General features: G+C 48.9%; 1 protein-coding gene across 1 annotated transcript in view; it reads right to left on the bottom strand.

Annotated features, from left to right (window-relative positions):
* The window catches only part of LOC140123041 (vomeronasal type-2 receptor 26-like), a 76,530-nt gene that overhangs the window by 17,417 nt on the left and 31,544 nt on the right, over positions 1-27,569 (bottom strand). The window contains exons 4-8 of the mRNA XM_072144292.1: positions 16,553-16,612; positions 15,992-16,319; positions 11,511-11,578; positions 10,102-10,311; positions 4,337-4,460 (exon numbers count right to left, since the gene is read on the bottom strand). Of these exons, the coding sequence (XP_072000393.1) occupies positions 4,337-4,460; positions 10,102-10,311; positions 11,511-11,578; positions 15,992-16,319; positions 16,553-16,612 (790 nt within the window). The remainder of the gene's footprint in view (positions 1-4,336; positions 4,461-10,101; positions 10,312-11,510; positions 11,579-15,991; positions 16,320-16,552; positions 16,613-27,569) is intronic.

A 27,569-nucleotide genomic window follows, 5' to 3' on the forward strand; every position in this document is an offset into this window, starting at 1 on the left:
TCAAAGTTTCACAGTTAATGATCAAAAAATCATTAACGGCTTTTTTCTGTTCATACAGGCGGTCTAACATATGGAGGCTGGAATTCCAACTGTTGGAAACATCGCATATCAGACTATGTTGGGGGAGGCCGTTCTGACGTTGCAACTAGAGGAGGGTGTGCTTGGCTTTGTAAGAAAGGCTGAAGTGCATATACAGTGTCCTGGCCATTTTTAGAATGTCTTGCAGATGGATGGTGGACTTCAGGAACCTATTGACAACCAGATTGAACACGTTCGCCATGCAGGGCGCATGGACCATCCTTCCTCGGTGCAGCGCAGACACCCTGGGGCAGATTTATCAAGTGTCTGAAAATCTGAATATTTCCAGTTGCCCATGGCAACCAATCACATGATGATGATGATGGTGATGATGATGGTGATGATGATGATGATGCCCTCCTACACCCAGCTTCCAAGTGCGATCGGCTACATCATAATCGATTTGCGTTTCCCTGTCACTGCTATTCTCCTCAATCCTCAGTATGCACATAACCTCCTGTGCCACTCTCCACATCTCTAGCTTCCTGCCTACTGCAGGAAGCAGCGGAAACCTGCCCCACCTCTTCACTGCCAAGCAGCTGCTGACTGTCATCAAACACTTTGTCCTCGCTGAATAGAAGCGCTGAGCCCAGACCACCTAGTAGCTCTCTGGCTGCGGGAAATCAACAGGACAGAGCCTGGTTGAGGACAGGTGAGGGCCTCTGACCTGCTCCTTGGCCATGCCAACTAAGGGCTGTATATTATGTACCCACAGACTCTTGGCTGGGGTTGTCAGATGTTATTTGGGAGGAAGTGGATGACCTAGTCAACCAATCCAGGACCTTTGCTTTGTTGATCAACACACTGCCACTAGATGACAACGGCAGTTCTGGCCTCACATAGCCACCTCTGCTGCGACGTCCCCTTACTGTGCTGCAACCTTTCTGTCTAACATGTGGATTTGACACAGATCTACTTTATCTACCAAAAAAACTTGAAATTTGGGGTATACAGAAGCACAAGAACTGACACCCTGGAAATCACTACAACAGCAGTGTGGATTTTACACCGATTTCTTCCTATTCACTTCAGCAACAAAATAGAACTGCTATTTGGGGTATACAGATCCCCCAAAATGGACACAGTACAGTACAAGCATCTGGACGCTACAGGCAGCGCATGAAGTGTGAAATGCCGTGATTGGAAATGGCTGACAGTTTTTATAGGGCAGTGACATCACATAAGCCTGCCAGTCGCTGATTGGCTTACAGGTCTGTACATGTCATCGGGGGTGTTCCTTTCTTCTTTTTAGAGTTCTCTGCCTCATGTAACACGTTGTGCTCGCGCCCATTTAGCTAATAAAGAGTGGAAAAAGAAATTCTAAACAAACTCCGATTTGTTAGAGTTGATTCGCCCATCTCTACCCAACGTTTCTTATAGAGCAGTGATAATATCTGTGTCTGATACCCATAGTCAGGGCCAGATTAGGGTTTGTGGGGGCCCTGGGAGCAAAATCTGGCTGGGGCCCCCATTGAATGTAGTCCAGACAAGGTAGAGCAATCACTACATACAGCCCCCAGTATTCACTCTATACAACCCCCAAGCATTAACTATATTCAGTCTCCCCAACATTACCTATATATAGTCCCCCTATAATAACTATAAACAACCCCCCTATAATAACTATATACAGCCCCCTACAACTAACTTTATACAGTCCCCCTATCATAACTATATACAATTCCCCATAATAACTATATACATCGCCCTGTGATAACTATACACCCCCATAATAATTATATACAACCCCCCTATAAAACCTATATACAGTCTAAGGTAAAATAATAAAATTGTACTTCACCTTCTTCCGTTCCCCCAATGCGTGCCAACAGGAATTGATTACAGGGGGCGCGCATAGGGGGGTGGCTCCCACCACATTGCCCTTAAAGAGGCCCCACCAAATGTGGCCGCTCAAATCACCCACAGTGTATTTGGGTCCGGGTGTTAGTTATTATAGGTGGTGTATAAAGTTATTATAAGGGGCTTGTATATAGTTGTTATAGGTGAACTGTATATAGTCAATGCTGTGGGACTTTATATATGGTAATGTTTGTGGGAACTGTGTATAGTTAATTCTGGGGAGGGGCTGCTTATGTTGATTACTAGGGGAGCTGTATATAGTTATTACTGGGGGAGATGTATATAGATATTGCTGGGGGAGCTGTATATAGTGATTACTGGGGAGATGTATATAGATATTGCTGGGGGCGCTGTATATACTGATTGCGGGAGGAACTTTATATAGTGATTGCTGGAGTGGCTATATATAGTGATTACTGGGGGAGCTGTATATAGACATTGCTGGGGGAGCTGTATATAGTGATTGCTGGGGGGCTGTATATAGTGATTGCTGGGGGAGCTGTATATAGTGATTGCTGGGGGAGCTGTATATAGTGATTGCTGGGGGAGCTGTATATAGTGATTGCTGGGGGGCTGTATATAGTGATTGCTGGGGGAGCTGTATACAGTGATTGATGGGGGAGCTGTATACAGTGATTGCTGGGGGAGCTGTATATAGTGATTACTGGGGGGGCTGTATATAGTGATTGCTGGGGGAGCTGTATATAGTGATTGCTGGGGTAGCTGTATACAGTGATTGCTGGGGCAGCTGTATACAGTGATTGCTGGGGGAGCTGTATATAGGGATTGCTGGGGAAGCTGTATATAGTGATTGCTGGGGAAGCTGTATATAGTGATTGCTGGGGGAGCTGTATATAGTGATTGCTGGGGGGCTGTATATAGTGATTGCTGGGGGAGCTGTATACAGTGATTGCTGGGGGAGCTGTATACAGTGATTGCTGGGGGAGCTGTATATAGTTATTACTGGGGGAGCTGTATATAGTGATTGCTGGGAGCACTGTATATAATGATTGCTGGGTTGCCTGTTTACAGTGATTACTGGGGGTGCTGTATATAGAGATTTCTGGGGGCTGTATATAGTAACTACTGGAGTAGCTGTATAGAGTGATTGCTGGGGGATTTATATAGTGATTACTGGGGGAGCTGTATGTAGTGATTGCTGGGGGAGCTGTATATAGTGATTGCTGGGGGAGCTGTATGTAGTGATTGCTGGGGAAGCTGCATATAGTGATTGCTGTGGGAGCTGTATATAGTGATTGCTTGGGGAGCTGTACATAGTGATCGCTGGGGTGGCTGTATATAGTGATTGCTGGGGGGGCTGTACATAGTAATTACTGGAGGAGCTATATATAGTGATTGCTGTGGGAGCTGTACATAGTGGTTGCTGGGGGAGCTGTATATAGTGGCTGCTGGGGGAGCTGTATATAGTGATTGCTGGGGGCTGTATATAGTGATTGCTGGGGGCTGTATATAGTGATTGATGGGAAGCTGTATACAGTGATTGCTGGGGGAGCTGTATATAGTGATTGCTGGGGGAGCTGTATATAGTGATTGCTGGGGAGCTGTATATAGTGATAACTGGGGGAGCTGTGTATAGTGATTGCTGGGGGCTGTATATAGTGATTGATGGGGGAGCTGTATATAGTGATTGCTGGGGAGCTGTATATAGTGATTGCTGGTGGCTGTATATAGTGATTGATGGGGGAGCTGTATATAGTGGTTGCTGGGGGAGCTGTATATAGTTGTTGCTAGGGGGGATGTACATAGTGATTGCTGGGGGAGTTGTGTATAGTGATTGCTGGGGGAGCTGTATATAGTTGTTGCTGGGGGAGCTGTATTTAGTGAATGCTGGTGGAGGTGTATATTGTAATTGCTGGGGGCTGTATATAGTGATTGCCGGGGGAGCTGTATATAGCGGTTGCTGGTGGAGCTTTATAAAGTGATTGTTGGGGGCTGTATATAGTGATTGCTGGGGGCTGTATATAGTGATTGCTGGGGGAGCTGTATGTAGTGATTGCTGGGGGGCTGTATATAGTGATTGCTGGGGGCTGTATATAGTGATTACTGGGGGAGCTGTATAGAGTGATTGCTAGTGGTTGTATATAGTGATTGCTGGGGGGGCTGTATATAGTGATTGCTGGGGGCTGTATATAGTGATTGCTGGGGGCTGTATATAGTGATTGCTGGGGGAGCTGTGTATAGTGATTGCTGGGGGCTGTGTATAGTGATTGCTGGGGGCTTTATAAGCCGGTCCTGGGGAGCACTATAACTCAATTCACACAGACCAAGTGTCACTGCGTCCGGCTGGTCATGTGAGGACGGATGGGGCAGATCATCCTGATGCACTTCTCCGGAGCTCAGAGGAGGTGATGGGAGGGAGTGTGGGGTATCTTCATACCTGTCATGTTAGAGACTTCCCCCGGGGGGCAGGAGACACAATCATAGCAGCAGGAGAAGATTCTGGATGTGGAGACTTTATATTCTCCTGGTGAACAGTTCTCTGAACACTGCGACACCGGGACCTAAGAGAACGAAAGAAGAAAGGTAAAGTATCAGCCGGGATCGGCACCGAGCTGCCGAATTCTAATGTAGTTGTCATTTTAATGTAGAACAGGGAAAAGAACGAGGATTACAAAGTATATGTACATGGAGACCCCGGCTGGTGACACATCATGGCCGGAGCGTTGTGCAACCACCGATATCCTCTGCTGTAGAGATCTACACATTCATCTGGTGATTCATAGATTTGGTGCCATTTTTCGGGAACTGAAGCTGAGCCAATTCTCTAAATCTATAAAAATGTTGGTTATTGCTGCTTCAATGAGGTTAGTAACATTGCTGAAAGCAGCACGTGTCCGATCACATGACTGTCCGATCACATGATGGTGACTGGGGGCTGGGGTTGTCCTGATTGGCCATTGAAATTAACCCACCCAAAATAAATACTTCATTAAAAAGCATTGCCCTAAATGGACTGTATTCTTAAAACATCAGTTTCTAAACTTATATGCAACTCACCCGATGTGGATCCTCTGAACTAAGTGAGTCCAATAAGGCCCTGCATATTCAGTGGTTACTGCACTGCTCTGCGTCCTAGCTCCTGAGTGACAGGCCTCACTGCTAGGACATGCTGCTGTATGGAGCATTGAGAGAGAGCTCTGCTACATCACTGGATTCTTCACTGGATGAATGGGGAGGAGGAGAAGTCCATGGAGGCCGCTGTGATTTCATGTGATCAGATATATACATGGGGCAGATGCAGATGAAACAGAACCTTAGATGACAGCTTCTCACATGACATGAAGTGCTGTATTCTTAGAAGAGGCATGATAGGCTGAGAAGTAGATGGGAGGGGCCAAGCAGAACACATCACATAAAGTTGACTTATGGGGATGTGAAGAAAACCATTTTTAGCTAAAAGAAGGTTGTCAGTTCTATGGGAACCATTCACACGCTGTATCTGTGAAAATAGGGAAACAGGTTCCCTTTGAAGATCATCATTGTGTGTTATATTTATTGTTTTTTTCTTACCATTGAAATCTAATGAAAACTCTGCTTAACCACTAGACAAACAAGACGTTTCCTTGAGAAGATCTGACCTTGCTAAAGGCATCTGAGCCCATCCACCCCGAGACTTCACCCAAACTCACTGTGCATCACTCAGGAGGGTCCCCCAAACACCCGGATACCCTCCTTTCCAAAATTGGAGAATTATCTTCTACTGTCACGAACCTTCCACAGGCTTCTTTCACCTCCTTTCATTACCATCTGGAGGCTATTTACAGTGATCCAGAGACTACTAGCTGGGTGCTACTAGCCGACTGGGTCACAAGTAGCCTCGAGTAGAAGTCGTATCCAGTGGCCAAGCTCCATCAGCCAGACTAGAAGTGGCCTCTTCCTGGTGAGCTCTGCCTTCTAAACTTGCTCTACCGGAGCCCAGGACACCAGAACCACTCCTGGGCTCCTGTGGCCTCACCTCACACCTATTACAAGGGTTAGCCATCTCCTGGGGATGAAATCCCCAACCGCTCCGCCCGACATTCTTATAAAAACGTCATGGAGCATAAAGCCAGAGGAGATGTATTGTGTGATGGAGCCTTCACTTCCCTGAATCCAGATTTCCCCTCGTTCATTGCTTGATTCTCTGAAATCCAACTTCCAGGAACTCATCCGCCAGGGATACATCTTTTGCCCTTACCTACCACTAAACTCATCTCCACAATCTACAGATCCTTTCTGATGGACAACCCAACCAGCACATTTTACTTTATGGGTAAGTGAATGTGCCCCAATATGTCAGGAGAAAACAATCTCCAAATCAAATGGATATGTTAAAGCTTCAGGAAAAGTGAAATTGCCCCAAAGTGGAGAAACCTTGATGATCCCATTGATGCCTCCCTGTTCATTTTTCATTTTCTTTGATATTTTGGATAAAAGGCCATTTATTCCATAGTGTCCATTGTTTGATCTTCGCTGCCAAATAATAAGATCTTCTGTCTGGTAGGACTGACCATCCCTGATCACTTGGATCCCAGCTTCATCCTTGATTGTTTCCTTGGTCCACTTGCAGCCAAAAATTTTGAAACTACAATTTTCACTGGGGCAAAAAAAAATGATCTGGATCTACAATTATAAAATATACAGTTTCGACTTACATATAAATTCAACTTAAGAACAAACCTTTTGAACCTATCCTGTATGTAACCCAGGGACTGCCTGTACATCCCTGAAAAGACTCTCAATAATCTTTAAGACCTTATTTGTAATCCTAATTGGAGAAACATATGATTTGGGGCAATAAGCAATTGTGGCTGAAACGACTTTCCTAATTTGAAGAAATTGAAGAGGGGGGAGGTGGAGGCTCTGAACATCCAACTGAGGATGAGCGCGGCGAAGATAATGCAATGAAAATTGATGCACTGTCTGCCATGTCATTGATCTTGTTTCCTATTGGTGTCTGACAGCAGAAGCCGCACACCCTGGCGCCTGCTTATAGTACAAGTGTAAAGTAGCAATTTTCTAATTTATACTCATTAGCTATCTTTAGCCATTTGTCAGCTAGAAGGCGAGAAGCTAGCAGGTACCTCGTTTATCTGGTTGTCTTTGTTTGGTTGGTTGTCATGGGAATCCATAGCTAGACAGATTAGAGGAGAGGAAGGTGTTGATGGGGGGGGGGTTACTACCATATGCACGTTCATGATGTGTAGCTGTGGGGTGCAGGAGAATATCTGTACAGGCGGAATATAAAAAACTCAAGGACCTGCAGTGATCACATGGTTCAGGTCATCCAATTACATTCCAGGATTGGTATGTAGCAGGGCTGTGTGTGTTTCATAGATGGAATATGGCAGAATGTTTATGTATGAAAGTTTGAATGCAGAAATAAAGCCAGAGCTCCGGCCCCCACCAGTTCTAATGACATAACATTAACAAATACACGCTTTATTCATGTGTTCACATTGTGGTAACAGATGCATTTGTAATCAGGCAAATCTCCTCTCCTCAGCTGTTCTGATGCACGCGTTACAGCCAAGTGTAATTGCTGCCTCACAAACCAGTCTTTTAGGGAGGGGGTCCTCTCGGAAAGGTGGTCTTCTAGAGAGGTATCACACTGTGTATATATATATATATATATTCGAGTAATGCCATCTCGAGCATTATTAGGAAACACTGGTCTATCTTAAAGAATGGGTTGAAACAACCATCCTTGTTCCACACCCCTCCCCTCTTTTCATATAGAAGGGTAAAGAATCTGAAAGACGAATTAGTCAGATCAGACTTAGGTCCAGTAAAAAAATCTCAACAGACATTTCTATCTAGAGGGAGAAAGGGGTGCTTTCCATGTCTCAATTGTGTCAACTGCAAAATCATTGTGAAAGGAGACACGTTCACAGACAGACGCACAGGGGAAACATTTTCCATAAGACCCCACCTCACCTGTAGTCATTTACTTACTGGAATGTCCCTGTGGGTTGTGCTACGTCGGTGAGACAAGTACAGAGCTCAAATTGAGACTTAATAATCATCGGCAATCCATCAGATCCAGGTCAGACTTACCTGTCTCTAAGCATTTTGTTGAGGTGAAGCATAGAGAGTTTGACTTAAGAGTAGGAATAATTGACCATGTCCCATCCCACAGATTGGGGGGTGACAGAATCCGTGTTCTACGTCGCAAGGAATTAGAATGGATTCATAGACTGGAGACTCTAAAACCTAGAGGCTTGAATATTGAATTCAGGACCATAGATGTGACTTAGGAATGGGCATGGGCCTTGGAGTGACAGGACCGATACCTACTGATATCTCAGAGACAGGGGTGTAAATGTACAATGAGAAATATATGTTTTGATTCTATTTATACAATTCAAGCCAATTAATGTATTTTATTTTTCCTTCTTTATAGATGTCACAAATCACCACAAGGATCAGAAATTATGCCTAATATGTCTTATTCACTATCGAGGACCTCTGCCTTTATTGGGGGACTGCTATTTATTAAGGTACAAAATGTTCCATATATGAGACCGTGTAAGGAGTAGAGAGCTGACCGGTAATGGCTACCTGTTGGACTCTGGTCCACGAAGGGTTACCCTTGCATCAGCGTGTTGCCATACATGTAGCCAGCCATACATGGTAGGCGATTGTTTAGGCACCTATATCTTTTGATCTCATTGGAGCGATGTCCCCGGGATTTTCGGATATTTTTACCTATAAGTCCACTGGTAGTCTTCCCTTCTTCAATATGGCGTCTCTGACTGAGCCGCCCTGTGTGCGCAGGCGCAGCCGACGTCACGATCATGTGGTCTGCAACTTCCCAATATTCCTCACTCTGAATATGTCACGTGACCCCGAGCATGCCCAGTAGCGTTTCTAGTACGCCGACATTTGCTTACTCCCTCCTTACTGATCTGATGGTGAGCACCTGACCCTTATTACTGTATAGCACTTATGCACTTTCTGTATGCCTCTGTACACTAGGTACATATATATTACACTTTTTTATCATGTTTCCTCGTATGACATTTTTAAATTGATGAGATTTTCAGATGTGTTTTGAAGTGATGTCACTTCCTTTGTATTGTATATACATTTCACTCACTTTGCATACACCTTTGCTTGAGAAAGGCTCCAGGCCATGGGAGCCGAAACATAGCTTGGCACATGTTGGAATAAACTACTACTTTTTTTTCACAAGTCCTTGGAGTGCTGCCATTTTTTCTTATGCTAATTATTTTGGGACCACTCGTCCTGGCCCCTGGATGTGCACCCATACTTAAAGGGGTTGTCCGAGTTTTGAAAAAGAACTATATGTGGCCGGGACCGGGCTGCTTAAAACAATAACAATGTACTTACCATCCGTTGCCCTACGGTATCCAGCGCTGCTGTCGCCACAGTCTGGGCGCCATGTAAACAAACATGGCCGCCGGAGCAGCGCTGGATTCAGCTTCCGGCCCGGCCGTGGCCCTGGTACGCCTATCCGTCCCTGTACACAGCATTGTGTATGGGGGCCGGAAGGTTGTCGGGTCCGGCCGGAAGCCGAATCCAGCGCTGCTCCAGCGGCCATGTTTGTTTACATGGCCCCCGGACTGGAGCGACAGCCACGCTGGATAACAGAGGGCACCGGAAGGTAAGTACATCGTTATTGTTTTAAGCAGCCCGCTCCTGGCAACATATAATTCTTTTTCAAAACTCGGACAACCCCTCTAAATTCTTAAATTCTCGAGTGCTGCAATTATCTCTTCTTTATTATATATATGGACATGTACTGAGATGCTTATGTATTTATACTTATGTAGCTGTGTTATGGTGTAGCTGGACATGTTATAATATATCTCTTTCTTTGTGATGTAGTAGATAACTGTGTGATGCATGGATCCAGTGCTCTGTGTCTTCCCTGCCCTTCTCTGCACTAGATCTCTGCACAAGCAGTAACACTGATTCTGTGTCCTGATTGTCTGAGCGGTTTGTGCACGTTCACGTGAATGTCCTGATTGCCATTGCCCATAACTGATGTCACAACCAGGAAGTCCCGCCCACTTCAGGTGAAGCTGAGATGATATTACAGATGGCCTCATCGTCCACTGTCTAGGTGGCAGTTTGGGGGCTCCTTGTCCGTATCCTGCCATTACACCATCTCCATGACACAGAATAGTCCCACTTTACCTGATCGCTATTGTTCTTCCATGATATCCTCTGTCGATCTATAGTAAATGTTACATTTTCTGTATATGTGCGGCCGACAATCTCAAATTTGCGAGTGAAGTTGCTGAAACCGATCCAGTTCATAATAAAATATTCACCGGTATACTGTCCATCTGCATCAAAGTAAGGAATCCCCTCATTGTCTTCTTGATATAAGAAATGGCGATGGAGCTGTAAGACAGAAGGACGTATTCATACACAGTGACTTTCATGGAGGTTTCTGATGGAGAATGAGAATAAATCTCCCCATCCCCACCATGTCTGTGAGCAGCAGGGGTGTAGGGCCCACTGGAAGGTCTCGAAGGTCTGACATGGATGAGTTTGCGGCAGATCTACTAACAGGCTGGAGTAGATACCGGCACCAGGGCACTGGCTAGGCAAATTTTAGGGCTGCCATTTAAAAACACCTAAATAAATCCCCCCCCCACGTCCTGCTGTCCAGTCGTTGTGACAAGAAGTTCATAAATTAAACTTGTGGAGCTCTGCCAAGTTATTAATGACAATGACCGATTTCTGTTGAATAAAGAGTAGACTTGATTCGCTGGATCACATCTGTGCTGCTACTTTTTCCTCAATTGTATCTTGACTTTGGGACTTAAAATTACCACCGCGAAACCCAACCCCCCAAAATCCCTCTATTCATTAACAGGCGTACACAGATGTTAGGTGTAAAACCAACAGCGGCCGCATTTTTATTACAAACAGCATCATTAATCAATAACAATGTATAACATTCCAATTTACATTAAACACAACTAGAAAGGGGTTCTGGAGGGCATCAAAATTACCATCAAAGCAGCTGCCAGTAAGTCTCACTTGCCCCCAGCCGTATATGCGCCTGACGAGGGACCCAAAATGGAGACTTCCCCACCTCCTGAGATCCTTGTTTCCAGGAATTCACCATCTCTCTGTTAATCCAACTATTCGCGGGAATGGACACCCCCCGTGGTGCCAGCTCCCCCGTCTCAACACCTCCTTTTTGCCCCCGAGTACCCCTCCTAAATCCACCATGACACCGTGTGGGATCATCGCCACTGCCTTCTCCGCTCCTTCCTGTATACCCAGTAACCATAAATCCAGTCAGGTGTACCCCATCCTCACGTAGGATACACCCCTGGCCCTTCTTCCAACTCCGGGTGCCGTATCACAATGCCCCCATTTCTTGCTATAAACCGCGAAGAGTTGTCCCGTTCTGGAGGCGCTGTCACACTCAGATAATAGACTGGGATGGTGTATCCATAAAATCAGTTTTAATAAAAGGTAAAACACTACGCGTTTCGGCCCCGGGCTGGAGCCTTCGTCAGGTGGATAATTACGTACACCTATCCAGCAAACCTGGATAAACCTAGCTGGCGGCCGGCCGGTCGTACATCCGCTCGCTGGGCTCCGCAGTACACATAGGAGTGGCAGACAATCCAAATCAGGCACGAAAGGGCATCTAAATCAAAGAAACAGATAACAAGTTAACATGTCCAATTATAAATCCTCCCCATACCACCGGGCTTGTATCGCCTCACGCCACCTGCCAACCACCCCGGGCCATCCCGACTCTGTCCAACAAGTGCGGGCGCATATATATAGCCAAAAGCGCTCTGACTCCCAGCGCCCAATCTTCTTAATCACATTGTACACACCCGGAACATGCACTGCTCTGAAATTCGCATTCAAAACCAAACCCATCAAAACCAAATGCCTCAACAACTTCACTACCGGTATAGAATTGGCTGTCTGAGAATGAATGGCCTGCACCACCCCCAGATTATCGCAGCGAAAACACACCATCCTGTTCCGCAGCCTGTCCCCCTAAACTTAGGTGGTTACAACAATAGGGAACAGCTCCAACAATGCCAATTTAGACAACAATTCCCTTCTCTCTTCACTCATTCGGCCACGCCACGGCACACCACTGTCCCTGAAAAAATATGGAAATGAAGAATCTTTTTTAGGTTAAATGGGTTTTATAATAAAACATACATAGATGTGGTGTCCCCAAGATGGTACTGAGCCAGGAAATAAGTTAGATGTGTCATTTGGGGCGCATGGTGGAAGATGAAAAAAACTAAGAAAATTAGAATAGAATTTTTCTTGCACATCCTCACATCCTCACCAACTGCACATCCTCCCCACCACCTGCATATCCTCACCACCTGCACTGCCTGCACACCCTCTCTGTTTGCACATCCTCACCACCTTCACATCCTCACCACCTGCATTGCCTGCACATTCTTACCACCTGCACATCTTCACCACCTGCAAATCCTCGCCACCTGCACATCCTCACCACCTGCAGATCCTCACATCCTCACCACCTGCAGATCCTCCCCAACACCTGCATATCCTCGACACCTGCTCTGCCTGAACATCCTCACCACCACCTGCACATCCTCACCACCTGAACTGCTTGCACATCCTCACCACCTGCACATTCTCACCACCTGCACATCCTCACTTCCTCACCACCTGCAGATCCTCCCCAACACCTGCTCTGTCTGAACATCCTCACCACCACCTGCACATCCTCACCATCTGAACTGTCTGTACATCCTCACCACCTGCACATCCTCACATCCTCTCAACCTGCACATCCTCACCCACCTGCTCATCCTCACCACCTGCACAACCTCCCCACCAGCACATACTCTCCACCTGCACATCCTCCCCACCTGCACATCCTCGCATCCTCGCAACCTCACGACCTGCACATCCTCACGACCTGACATCCTCGGATCCTCACCAACTGCATATCCTCACCACATGCAAATCCTCACATCCTCCCTACTTGCAATACCTGCACATCCCCACCACCTGCACATCCTCGCCAGCTGCACATCCCCACCACCTGCACATCCTTGCATCATCACCACCTGCACATCCTCACGACCTGCACATCCTCGCATCCTCACCACCTGCACATCCTCACCATCTGCACATTCTCACATCCTCACCACCAGCACATCCTCACTAACTGCATTGCCTGCACATTCTCACCACCTGCACAACCTCACATCCTTACCACTTGCACATCCTCACCACCTGCAAGGCCTGCACATTCCCACCACCAGCACATCCTCACTACCTGCATTGCCTGTACAAACTCACCACTTGCATATCCTCACCACCTGCACAACCTCACCATCTGCACATCCTCACCACCTGCACATCCACACATATTCACCACCTTCACTTCCTTACCACCTGCACAGCCTCAGATCCTCACCACCTGCAGATCCTCCCCAACATCTGCACATCCTCAGCACCTGCTCTGACTGCACATCCTCACCACCACCTGCACTGCCTGCATATCCTCACCACCTGCACTGCCTCCACATCCTCACCAGCTGCACCTCCTCCCCACCACATGCAAATCCTCACCACCTGCACTGCCTGTACATCCTCACCACCTGCGCTGCCTGCACATCATCAACACTGCATATCCTCACATTTTCTCCACCTGCACATCCTCTCCACTTGCACATCCTCGCATCCTCACCACCTGCACATCCTCTCATCCTGACCCCCTGCACATCCTCACCACCTGCACATCCTCTCATCCTCACCACTTGCATATCCTCACATCCTCAACACATGCACATGCTTACCACCTGCACATCCTCACCACCATCTGCACATCTTCACCAACTGCACTTCTTTACTACCTGCACATACCCTAATCCACATCACCTGCACATCCTCACCACGTGCACCACCTGCACATCCAAATCACCTGCACATCCAAATCACCTGCACATCCTCACCACCTGCACATCCTCACCACCTGCACATCCTCACCACCTGCACATCCTTCCCACCACCTGCACATCCTCACCAAATGCACTGCCGGCACATGCTCACCACCTGCACATCCTCACCACCTGCACATCCTCACCACCTGCACATCCTCACCACCTGCACATCCTCACCAACTGCACATCCTCACCACCTACACATCTTCATCACATGCACTGCCTTCACATCCTGACCAAATGCACATCCTTCTCATCTACACTGTCTGCTTATCCTCACCACCTGCACATCCTCATATCCTTACCACGTGCACATTCTCACCACTTGCACTTCCTCACCATCTGCAAAGCCTGCACATCCTCACCACCTGCTCCGTTTGCACATCTTCCCAACCTCCTGCACAACCATCCTCACCACCTGCACATCCTCACCACCTGCACATCCTCACCACCTGCACATCCTCACATTCTCACCAACTGCACATCCTCACATCCTCAACAACTAAACATCCTCAACACCTGCGCATCCTCACCACCTGCACATCCTTACCAAGCGCACATCCTCACCACCTACACATGTAAACATCCTCACCACCTGTTCATCCTCACATCCTCACCACCTGCACATCCTCATCAACTGCACATACTCACATCCTAATCAACTGCACATACTCACATCCTCATCACTAGCACCGACTGCACATGCTCACCACCTGCACATCCTCAAATCCTTACCACCTGCACATCCTCACATCCTCACCAACTGCACATCCTCACATCCTCACCAACTGCACATCCTCACGTCCTGCACATCCTCCCCACCACCTGCACATCCTCCTCACCATCTGCACACCCTCTCCACCACCGGCACATACTCCTTATCACCTGTATATCCTCACCACCACCTGCACATCCTCTCTACCACCTGCACATCCTCTCTACCACCTGCACATCCTCTCTACCATGTGCACATCCTAATCACCACCTGCACATCCTCCCCACCACCTCCACATCCTCTCCACCACCTGCACATCCTCACCACCTTCACATCCTCTCCACCACCTGCACATCCTCACCACCACCTGCACATCCTCCCCACCACCTGCACATCCTCCCCACCACCTCCACATCCTCTCCACCACCTGCACATCCTCACCACCTTCACATCCTCTCCACCACCTGCACATCCTCACCACCACCTGCACATCCTCTCCACCACCTGCACATCCTCACCACCTTCACATCCTCTCCAACACCTGCACATCCTCACCACCACCTGCACATCCTCTCCACCACCTGCACATCCTCCCAACCACCTGCACTGCCTGCACATCCTCACCACCAGCACGTCCTCACCATCTGCACGGCCTCAAAGACAACCTTGTGATTTTTATTTTCTAGCCCATTCTCTGTTCTTCTTTAAAATAATCTGATGTTTAAAGGGGAAGGCAACTCTAAGTAAATGCTGTTGCATTGACACATTTTGTTAAAAATAAATCGATATGAGCGTGTATATTGCAGCGCTGCCCTGTTCTGATGTTCTCAGGGGAAGATCAGTGTTGTAGCCACAATAAATCCTATGTAACATAAATACTGTGCCATTACCAGATGTCCATATCTGTGGAGAAGATGTCTCTTGTCAGTAGACCGTCCGGCTGCAGACATGTGTAGATCGTGTAGCGCCCCAGCCAGTACATGCACAGCCGTATACACTCGGCCAGCGAATCCGTGGTTTTCAAAGCTGTCAAATTTTGTGAGCAGTTCTCTCCCAGTGCACCGGCGAAGCGGTGAATCATTAAGCTTTCGATAGATTGCATTAATTCGAGGATCTCTTGACAAACATTTAATAGTGTACAAATATATATGAGCCAGTAACGTATCTTCTGGGTGGTTTATGACCTGGAAACTTTCATAGAAGCTTCTCATATCTGGCAAACCAGGCAGGATAGAAGGGATTAGAGATAGACTCCCATTAAATATCTTTGTGTAGGGCTCTGAGTCGACGATTAATGGCACTAGATCAAATGTAGGACCAAAGAGCATAGTCTTATCCCAGAGGACACTTTGAATTTTGCTAATGTGAGTGGCAACACCTGCAGAAAACGTACCACAGAGGATTATAACTTGTGCTGATGACTGCCGGATAGTGTTCATATTTTCTATGTGAAGGTTATTCTGAACAGGTGAGAAAGCAGCCATCATCTTTATCTTGTAGGCCACACAAACCTCATTCCTGGTCAGATATTGTGTCAAGCGCTGAACCTCATCATTACCAATGTCATCATCTGAATATATAATCCCAACCCAAGTCCATCTGAATGACCTGATAATATCAGTTAATATGAAATATCTGAGCTCAGAGACTTGTATGGTTCGGTAAAATGTTGGGTAGAGATTCTTGTTATTCAGGACATCAATGGTGGCTCCATAACTGATCTACAAAATATAATCAGGATACATTGTAATCAGAAGACGCTTAGTATGAAGGTTAATTTACAGCCCATCTTCTGGATGTCTATGGAAGTTTGTATAAGATGTAAGGAGCCATATGCCAGGCTCTGGCTGGGCGGACAGCAGGACTCTTCCTGTCTAAACTAATTTTTGTGCAACATACAACTTTCTGAAGGATTTTGGACTTTTCAATGCCAGAATTAAGGAATTAGACTTACCGGTAATTCTGTTTCTATAAATTCACCATGAAAACCTCCTGGAGGTTGCCACCCAATCCACTATAAGGACAGAAAACTTAAATTTGCCCCTCACACAATCACAACCAGTGGTTTTCTAATTATCACACCGGAAAGAATTTTTCGAATGAATTTTTACTTGCAAGCTTACTTCACATACAATAACTGAAAGTACAAAATATTCACACATGCAACACCCCTGCCGATGCATAGGATAGGTAGGTGTTGTGAAATTGTCCCTCTCCTTGTCAGGAGCTGCCTACTCTACTCACTCAGAAGCTACTGCCCTGTAAGCTTTGTAATTGCAGCTGGAAAACATTGCCTGGGAGGGCAAGAGTTAAGGTGTCAACTGTCCTTAAACAATGAAATCCTTGATCTTACTGTAAAGGAATCTTATTGGAGAATGCTGCCACCTGACTAGGGGAGTATAATAACCCCATATGGGCAGGAGCATGTGGTCTTGGTCAGTATATTTCAGAAGCAGAGGAGAGAGCAGCACCAATCTGTGCTGCAGGAGTCCGCGTCTAGGTGTAGAGGATGCCCCTGTCTATGGTGATGGTAAAACCTCCTCTCCTCTAGGTGTAGAGGATGCCCCCTGTCTATGGTGATGGTAGAACCTCCTCTCCTCTAGGTGTAGAGGATGCCCCCTGTCTATGGTGATGGTAGAGCCTCCTCTCCTCTAGGTATAGAGCAGTGATGGCTAACCTATGGCACTGGTGCCAGAGGTGGCACTCAGAGCCCTTTCTGTGGGCACTCAGGCCATCACCAGAGATGACTCCAGGTATCTTCCTGCAGTCCCAGACAGCCCAGGACTTGCTGTGCACAGAGGTATTTTAAAGTGACAGCTCTACCTGGGACTATTTTCTGCTTTATTGGTGTCCTGTGCTGGTATCAATGAAAGCTGTGACAGAGAAGGGAGTATAAATCACAAATTAAATTTCTGTGTTGGCACTATGCGATAAATAAGCGGGTCTTTGTTGTAGTTTGGGCACTCGGTCTCTAAAAGGTTTGCCATCACTGGTATAGAGGATGGCTCCTGTCTATGGTGATGGTAGAACCTCCTCTCCTCTAGGTGTAGAGGATGCCCCCTGTCTATGGTGATGGTAGAGCCTCCTCTCCTCTAGGTATAGAGGATGGCTCCTGTCTATGGTGATGGTAGAACCTCCTCTCCTCTAGGTGTAGAGGATGCCCCCTGTCTATGGTGATGGTAGAAACTCCTCTCCTCTAGGTGTAGAGGATGCCCCCTGTCTATGGTGATGGTAGAGCCTCCTCTTCTCTAGGTATAGAGGATGGCTCCTGTCTATGGTGATGGTAGAACCTCATCTCCTCTAGGTGTAGAGGATGCCCCCTGTCTATGGTGATGGTAGAACCTCCTCTCCTCTAGGTGTAGAGGATGCCTCCTGTCTATGGTGATGGTAAAACCTCCTCTCCTCTAGGTGTAGAGGATGTCCCCTGTCTATGGTGATGATAGAACCTCCTCTCCTCTAGGTGTAGAGGATGTCCCCTGTCTATGGTGATGATAGAACCTCCTCTCCTCTAGGTGTAGAGGATGTCCCCTGTCTATGACGATGGTAGAACCTCCTCTCCTCTAGGTGTAGAAGATGCCCCCTGTCTATGGTGATGATAGAACCTCCTCTCCTCTAGGTGTAGAGGATGTCCCCTGTCTATGGTCATGATAGAACCTCCTCTCCTCTAGGTGTAGAGGATGTCCCCTGTCTATGACGATGGTAGAACCTCCTCTCCTCTAGGTGTAGAGGATGCCCCCTGTCTATGGTGATAGTAGAACTTCCTCTCCTCTACGTGTAGTGGATACCCCCTGTCTATGGTGATAGTAGAACCTCCTCTCCTCTAGGTGTAGAGGATGCCCCCTGTCTATGGTAGAACCTCCTCTCCTCTAGGTGTAGAGGATGCCCCCTGTCTATGGTGATAGTAGGACCTCCTCTACTCTAGGTGTTGAGGATGCCCCCTGTCTATGGTGATGGTAGAACCTCCTCTCCTCTAGGTGTAGAGGATGCCCACTGTCTATCGTGGTGGTAGAACCTCCTCTCCTCTAGGTGTAGAGGATGCCCACTGTCTATCGTGATGGTAGAACCTCTTCTCCTCTAGGTGTAAAGGATGTCCCCTGTCTATGGTGATGGTATAACCTCTTCTCCTCTAGGTGTATAGATTGCCTCCTGTCTATGGTGATGATAGAACCTCCTCTCCTCTAAGTGTAGAGGATGACCCCTGTCTATGGTGATAGTAGAACCTCCTCTCCTCTAAGTGTAGTGGATACCCCCTGTCTATGGTAATGGTAGAACCTCCTCTCCTCTAGGTGTAGAGGATGCCCCCCGTCTATGGTAGAACCTCCACTCTTCTAGGTGTAGAGGATGTACCCAGTCTATAGTGATGGTAGAACCTCCTCTCCTCTAGGTGTAGAGGATGCCCCCTGTCTATGGTGATAGTAGGACCTCCTATCCTCTAGGTGTAGAGGATGCCCCCTGTCTATGGTGATGGTAGCACCTCCTCTCCTCTAGGTGTAGAGGATGCCTCCTGTCTATGGTGATAGTAGAACCACCTCTCCTCTAGGTGTAGAGGATGCCCCCTGTCTATGGTGATGGTAGAACCTCCTCTCCTCTAGGTGTAGAGGATGCCCCCTGTCTATGGTGATGGTAGAACCTCCTCTCCTCTAGGTGTAGAGGATGCCCCCTGTCTATGGTGATGGTAGAACCTCCTCTACTCTAGGTGTAGAGGATGCCCCTGTCTATGGTGATGGTAGGACCTCCTCTCCTCAAGGTGTAGTGGATGCCCCCTTTCTATGGTGATGGTAGAACCTCCTCTCCTCTAGGTGTAGAGGATGCCTCCTGTCTATGGTGATAGTAGAAACTCCTCTCCTCTCCTCTACGTGTAGTGGATACCCCCTGTCTATGGTGATAGTGAAACCTCCTCTCCTCTAGGTGTAGAGGATGCCCCCTGTCTATGGTAGAACCTCCACTCCTCTAGGTGTAGAGGATGTACCCAGTCTATGGTGATGGTAGGACCTCCTCTCCTCTAGGTGTAGAGGATGCCCCCTGTCTATGGTGATGGTCTAACCACCTCTCCTGTAGGTGTAGAGGATGCCACCTGTCTATGGTGATGGTAGAACCTCCTCTTCTCTAGGTGTAGAGGATGCCCCCTGTCTATGGTGATGGTAGAACCTCCTCTCCTCTAGGTGTAGAGGATGTCCCCTGTCTATGGTGATGGTAGAATCGTCCCTCCTCTAGGTGTAGAGGATGCCCCCTGTCTATGGTGATGGTAGAATCGCCTCTCCTCTAGGTGTTGAGGATGCCCCCTGTCTATGGTGATGGTAGAACCTCCTCTCCCCTAGGTGTTGAGGATGTCCCCTGTCTATGGTGATGGTAGAACCTCTTCTCCTCTAGGTGTAGAGGATGTCCCCTGTCTATGGTGATGGTAGAACCTCCTCTCCTCTTGGTGTAGTGGATGCCCCCTGTCTATGGTGATAGTAGAACCTCCTCTCCTCTAGGTGTAGAGGATGCCCCCTGTCTATGGTGATGGTAGAACTCCTCTCCCCTTGGTGTAGAGGATATCCCTGTCTATGGTGATGGTAGAACCTCCTCTCCTCTAGGTCTTGAGGATGCCTCCTGTCTATGGTGATAGTAGGACCTCCTCTCCTCTAGGTGTAGAGGATGTCCCCTGTCTATGGTGATGGTAGAATCTCCTCTCCTCTAGGTGTAGAGGATGCCCCCTGTCTATGGTGATAGTAGAACCTCCTCTCCTCTAGGTGTAGAGGATGTCCCCTGTCTATGGTGATGGTAGAATCTCCTCTCCTCTAGGTGTAGAGGATGCCCCCTGTCTATGGTGATGGTAGAACCGCCTCTCCTTTAGGTGTAGAGGATGCCCCCTGTCTATGGTGATGGTAGAACCTCCTCTCCTCTAGGTGTAGAGGATGCCTCCTGTCTATGGTGATAGTAGAACCTCCTCTCCTCTAGGTGTAGAGGATGCCCCCTGTCTATGGTAGAACCTCCTCTCCTCTAGGTGTAGAGGATGCCCCCTGTCTATGGTGATAGTAGGACCTCCTCTCCTCTAGGTGTTGAGGATGCCCCCTGTCTATGGTGATGGTAGAACCTCCTCTCCTCTAGGTGTAGAGGATGCCCACTGTCTATCGTGATGGTAGAACCTCCTCTACTCTAGGTGTAGAGGATGCCCCCTGTCTATGGTGATGGTATAACCTCTTCTCCTCTAGGTGTAAAGGATGCCCCCTGTCTATGGTGATGGTATAACCTCTTCTCCTCTAGGTGTATAGATTGCCTCCTGTCTATGGTGATGATAGAACCTCCTCTCCTCTAAGTGTAGAGGATGACCCCTGTCTATGGTGATAGTAGAACCTCCTCTCCTCTACGTGTAGTGGATACCCCCTGTCTATGGTAATGGTAGAACCTCCTCTCCTCTAGGTGTAGAGGATGCCCCCCGTCTATGGTAGAACCTCCACTCTTCTAGGTGTAGAGGATGTACCCAGTCTATAGTGATGGTAGAACCTCCTCTCCTCTAGGTGTAGAGGATGCCCCCTGTCTATGGTGATAGTAGGACCTCCTATCCTCTAGGTGTAGAGGATGCCCCCTGTCTATGGTGATGGTAGCACCTCCTCTCCTCTAGGTGTAGAGGATGCCTCCTGTCTATGGTGATGGTAGAACCACCTCTCCTCTAGGTGTAGAGGATGCCCCCTGTCTATGGTGATGGTAGAACCTCCTCTCCTCTAGGTGTAGAGGATGCCCCCTGTCTATGGTGATGGTAGAACCTCCTCTCCTCTAGGTGTAGAGGATGCCCCCTGTCTATGGTGATGGTAGCACCTCCTCTCCTCTAGGTGTAGAGGATGCCTCCTGTCTATGGTGATAGTAGAACCACCTCTCCTCTAGGTGTAGAGGATGCCCCCTGTCTATGGTGATGGTAGAACCTCCTCTCCTCTAGGTGTAGAGGATGCCCCCTGTCTATGGTGATGGTAGAACCTCCTCTCCTCTAGGTGTAGAGGATCCCCCCTGTCTATGGTGATGGTAGAACCTCCTCTCCTCTAGGTGTAGAGGATGACCCCTGTCTATGGTGATGGTAGAACCTCCTCTCCTCTAGGTGTAGAGGAATCCCCCCTGTCTATGGTGATGGTAGAATCTCCTCTCCTCTAGGTGTAGAGGATGCCCCCTGTCTATGGTGATGGTAGAACCTCCTCTCCTCTAGGTGTAGAGGATGTCCCCTGTCTATGGTGATGGTAGAACCTCCTCTACTCTAGGTGTAGAGGATGCCCCTGTCTATGGTGATGGTAGAACCTCCTCTCCTCAAGGTGTAGTGGATGCCCCCTTTCTATGGTGATGGTAGAACCTCCTCTCCTCTCCTCTCCTCTACGTGTAGTGGATACCCCCTGTCTATGGTGATAGTAAAACCTCCTCTCCTCTAGGTGTAGAGGATGCCCCCTGTCTATGGTAGAACCTCCACTCCTCTAGGTGTAGAGGATGTACCCAGTCTATGGTGATGGTAGGACCTCCTGTCCTCTAGGTGTAGAGGATGCCCCCTGTCTATGGTGATGGTCTAACCACCTCTCCTGTAGGTGTAGAGGATGCCACCTGTCTATGGTGATGGTAGAACCTCCTCTTCTCTAGGTGTAGAGGATGCCCCCTGTCTATGGTGATGGTAGAACCTCCTCTCCTCTAGGTGTAGAGGATGTCCCCTGTCTATGGTGATGGTAGAATCGTCCCTCCTCTAGGTGTAGAGGATGCCCCCTGTCTATGGTGATGGTAGAATCGCCTCTCCTCTAGGTGTTGAGGATGCCCCCTGTCTATGGTGATGGTAGAACCTCCTCTCCCCTAGGTGTTGAGGATGTCCCCTGTCTATGGTGATGGTAGAACCTCTTCTCCTCTAGGTGTAGAGGATGTCCGCTGTCTATGGTGATGGTAGAACCTCCTCTCCTCTTGGTGTAGTGGATGCCCCCTGTCTATGGTGATAGTAGAACCTCCTCTCCTCTAGGTGTAGAGGATGCCCCCTGTCTATGGTGATGGTAGAACCTCCTCTCCCCTTGGTGTAGAGGATATCCCTGTCTATGGTGATGGTAGAACCTCCTCTCCTCTAGGTCTTGAGGATGCCTCCTGTCTATGGTGATAGTAGGACCTCCTCTCCTCTAGGTGTAGAGGATGCCCCCTGTCTATGGTGATAGTAGAACCTCCTCTCCTCTAGGTGTAGAGGATGTCCCCTGTCTATGGTGATGGTAGAATCTCCTCTCCTCTAGGTGTAGAGGATGCCCCCTGTCTATGGTGATGGTAGAACCGCCTCTCCTTTAGGTGTAGAGGATGCCCCCTGTCTATGGTGATGGTAGAACCTCCTCTCCTCTAGGTGTAGAGGATGCCTCCTGTCTATGGTGATAGTAGAACCTCCTCTCCTCTACGTGTAGTGGATACCCCCTGTCTATGGTGATAGTAGAACCTCCTCTCCTCTAGGTGTAGAGGATGCCCCCTGTCTATGGTGATGGTAGGACCTCCTCTCCTCTAGGTGTAGAGGATACACCCTGTCTATGGTGATGGTCTAACCAGCTCTGCTGTAGGTGTAGAGAATGCCTCCTGTCTATGGTGATGGAATAACCACCTCTCCTCTAGGTGTAGAGGATGCCACCTGTCTATGGTGATGGTAGAACCTCCTCTCCTCTAGGTGTAGAGGATGCCCCCTGTCTATGGTGATGATAGAATTGTCCCTCCTCTAGGTGTAGAGGATGCCCCCTGTCTATGGTGATGGTAGAACCTCCTCTACCCTAGGTGTAGAGGCTATCCCTGTCTATGGTGATGGTAGAACCTCCTCTCCTCTAGGTGTAGAGGATGTCCGCTGTCTATGGTGATGGTAGAACCTCCTCTCCTCTAGGTGTAGAGGATGCCTCCTGTCTATGGTGATGGTAGAACCTCCTCTCCTCTTTGTGTAGTGGATGCCTCCTGTCTATGGTGATGGTAGAAACCTCCTCTCCTCTAGGTGTAGAGGATGCCCCCTGTCTATGGTGATGGTAGAAACTCCTCTCCTCTTGGTGTAGTGGATGCCCCCTGTCTATGGTGATGGTAGAACCTCCTCTCCTCTAGGTGTAGAGGATGCCCTCTGTCTATGGTGATGGTAGAACCTCCTCTCCTCTAGGTGTAGAGGATGCCCTCTGTCTATGGTGATGGTAGAACCTCCCCTCCTCTAGGTGTAGAGGATGCCCCCTGTCTATGGTGATGGTAGAACCTCCTCTCTTCTAGGTGTAGAGGGTGTCCGTGTCTATGGTGATGGTAGCACCTCCTCTCCTCTTGGTGTAGAGGATACCCCCTGTCTATGGTGATGGTAGAACGTAGAGATGAGCGAACATACTCGTCTGAGCTTGATGCTCGTTCGAGCATTAGCGTACTCGAAACTGCTCGTTGCTCGGACGAATACTTCGCCCGCTCGAGAAAATGGCAGCTCCCGCCGTTTTGCTTTTTGGCGGCCAGAAACAGAGCCAATCACAAGCCAGGAGACTCTGCACTCAACCCAGCATGACGTGGTACCCTTACACGTCGATAGCAGTGGTTGGCTGGCCAGATCAGGTGACCCTGGGATAGACTAGCCCCTGCCCGCGCTGCTCGGATCATTCTGTGTCTGGATGCTGCTAGGGAGAGAGCTGCTGCTGGTCAGGGAAAGCGTTAGGCTGTTCTATTAGAATAGTGTTAGGCAGGAGTGATTCTACAAGAACCCAACAGCCCTTCTTAGGGCTACAATAACGTTATACTTTTTTTTTTTTTTATTTGCAGCTAGTACCATATTGTGAGGAATTTGCAGGGGGACTTGCTACCGTTGTGTTTAGCTCTTAGTGACGCACATATCCACCTCAAACACCAAAGTGGGAAAATGTATTAGGGGTTTGATTTCAATTAGGCACAGTCTGCCATTTACTTTTTATTTTACGTTTATTTTTTCATAACTCAGCGTCATCTCATCTGGCATAGCAGTGTGCTTTCATACTTGGCTAGAAAATAGCCATAGCAATAGGATAGCATCGTTTGGTTTTAAAAACTAAAAAACACAAAAAAACACAAAAAAAAGTAAAAAAAAAATGTAAGTTATAACTTTCATTTTCAAAATGTTTAACCCGAGGGCTAGGGGTAGAGGACGAGGGCGGGGACGTAGGCGTCCAACTACTGCAGGGGTCAGAGGCCGTGGTCCTGGGCGGGGTGAGACACCACCTGCTGATGAGGGAGCAGGGGAACGCCGCAGAGCTACACTCCCTAGGTTCATGTCTGAAGTTACTGGGACTCGTGGTAGAGCACTGTTGAGGCCAGAACAGTGCGAACAGGTGATGTCGTGGATTGCCGACAATGCTTCGAGCAATTTGTCCACCAGTCAGTCTTCCACGCAGTCCAACCATGTCACCAAAATCGGCACTCCTCCAGCTCCTGCACCTCAGCCTCCTCCCCCCCAGTCTGCCCCCTCCCAGGAAAATTTGGCATTTGAACCGGCATACTCTGAGGAACTGTTTCTGGACCCTTTCCACAGTCACAAACCACTTGTCCGGTTGCTGCTGAGCAATTTTCCGATGCCCAGGTTTTCCACCAGTCGCAGTCTGTGGGTGATGATGACCTTCTTGACGTAGTGGAAGAAGTGTGTAAAGAGGTGTCCGACGATGAGGAGACACGGTTGTCAGACAGTGGTGAAGTTGTTGTCAGGGCAGGAAGTCCGAGGGGGGAGCAGACTGAGGGATCGGAGGATGATGAGGTGACAGACCCAAGCTGGGTTGAGAGGCCGGGTGAACACAGTGCTTCTGAGACGGAGGAGAGTCCTCGACCAGAACAGGTTGGAAGAGGCAGTGGTGGGGCCAGACGGAGAGGCAGGGCCAGAGCAGGTGCATCAGCGCCAAATGTGTCACGTAGTGAAGCTCCCGTGGCGAGGGCTCCGGCGGCAGGGCTAGATTTTCAGAAGTCTGGAGGTTCTTTAAGGAAACACCGGATGACCGACGGACTGTGGTGTGCAACCTTTGCCAAACCAGGATCAGCAGGGGTTCCACCACTACTAGCTTAACTACCACCAATATGCGCAGGCATATGAATGCTAAACACCCCACTCAGTGGCACCAAGCCCGTTGACCTCCGGCCGTGCACACCACTGCTCCTTCCCCTGTGTCAGCTGATAGTCAGCCCCCTGCCCAGGACCCTGGCACAAAAACCCCATCGTCGCCTCCACGATCCTCCACAGCATCCACCAGCGTTCAGCTCTCCATACCCCAGACGCTGGAGCGGAAACGGAAATATAGTGCAACCCACCCGCACGCCCAAGCCCTTAATGTCCACATCTCCAGATTGCTTAGCCTGGAGATGCTGCCCTATAGGCTAGTAGAGACCGAGGCCTTTCGCAACCTCATGGCGGCGGCCGCCCCTCGGTATTCGGTCCCCAGCCGCCACTACTTTTCCCGATGTGCCGTCCCAGCCCTGCACCAGCACGTGTCAGACAACATCATCCGTGCCCTGACCAACGCCGTTTCTGACAAGGTCCACCTGACCACGGACACGTGGACGAGTGCTGCCGGGCAGGGCCACTATATATCGCTGACGGCACATTGGGTTAACTTGGTGGAGGCTGGGACCGAGTCTGACCCTGCGGCTGGTCATATACTGCCGACGCCGAGGATTGCGGGGCCTACCTCGGTCCAGGTCTTTCAGGCCTACTATGCCTCCTCCTCCTCCCACCCCTCCTCCACCTCCTCCTCCGAACTACCATCCGTGGGCATGGCAACATCAGTCGCTAGCTCTAGGCACAGCAGCAGTGCCGTCGCTAAGCGACAGCAGGCGGTGCTCAAACTGCTGAGCCTAGGCGATAAAAGGCACACCGCCCAAGAACTATTACAGGGCATCACGGCGCAGACTGATCTGTGGCTGGCACCGCTGAACCTGAAGCCAGGCATGGTTGTGTGTGACAACGGCCGTAACCTGGTGGCGGCTCTGCAACTCGGCAGACTGACACATGTGCCATGCCTGGCCCATGTGTTAAATCTGATAGTTCAGCGTTTCCTCAAGAAATACCCCAATCTGTCTGATTTGCTCACGAAGGTGCGCCGCATCTGTGCGCATTTCAGGAAGTCCAGCACAGATGCTGCCACTTTCAGGGCAGCGCAGCGCCGCCTCCAACTGCCCGCTCACCGACTGTTGTGCGACGTGCCCACGAGGTGGAATTCAACATTAACCATGTTATCCAGAGTTTACCAGCAGCGCCGAGCGATTGTAGACTGCCAGATGTCAACTTCCACCAGAACTGGTAGTCAGGTCAGTCAGCTTCCTCAAGTCTACAATGAGGAGTGGACGTGGATGTCTGATATCTGTCAGGTGCTGAGTAACTTTGAGGAGTCAACACAGATGGTCAGTGGCGATGCCGCCATCATCAGCCTCACCATCCCGCTGCTTGGCCTGTTGAAAAACTCTCTGATCAGCATGAAGTCGGAAGCTTTGTGCTCGTCACAAGAGACTGGGGAAGAAGATTCCCTTGTTGATAGCCAAAGCACCCTTAGGTCTGTTTCTCAGCGCATATCGGAGGAGGTGGAGGTGGAGGAGGATGAGGAGGAAGAGGAGGAAGAGGAGGAGAATGTTGGCGAGACACAAGAGGGGACCATTGTTGAGTCCTTCACTGTTCAGCGTGTATGGGCAGAAGAAGAGGAGTTGGAGGAGGAGGAAATGGACAGTCAGGCCAGTGAGGGGAGTGAATTCTTACGCGTTGGTACTCTGGCGCTTATGGTAGATTTCATGCTAGGCTGCCTATCCCGTTACCCTCGCGTTCAAAGAATTTATTCCAGCACCGATTACTGGGTATTCACTCTCCTGGACCCACTGTACAAGCAAAATCTTTCCACTCTCATCCCTGGAGAGGAAAGGAGTGTGAGAATGCATGAATACCAGCAGGCCCTGGTGCACAAGCTGAAACAGTATTTCCCTTCTGACAGCGCTAGCGGCAGAGTGCGTAGTTCTGCGGGACAAGTAGCGAGGGAGAGTAGGCGAGCAGGCAG

The sequence above is a fragment of the Engystomops pustulosus genome, chromosome 3 (genome assembly GCF_040894005.1).
Source record: "Engystomops pustulosus chromosome 3, aEngPut4.maternal, whole genome shotgun sequence".
Lineage (NCBI taxonomy): Eukaryota > Metazoa > Chordata > Amphibia > Anura > Leptodactylidae > Engystomops > Engystomops pustulosus.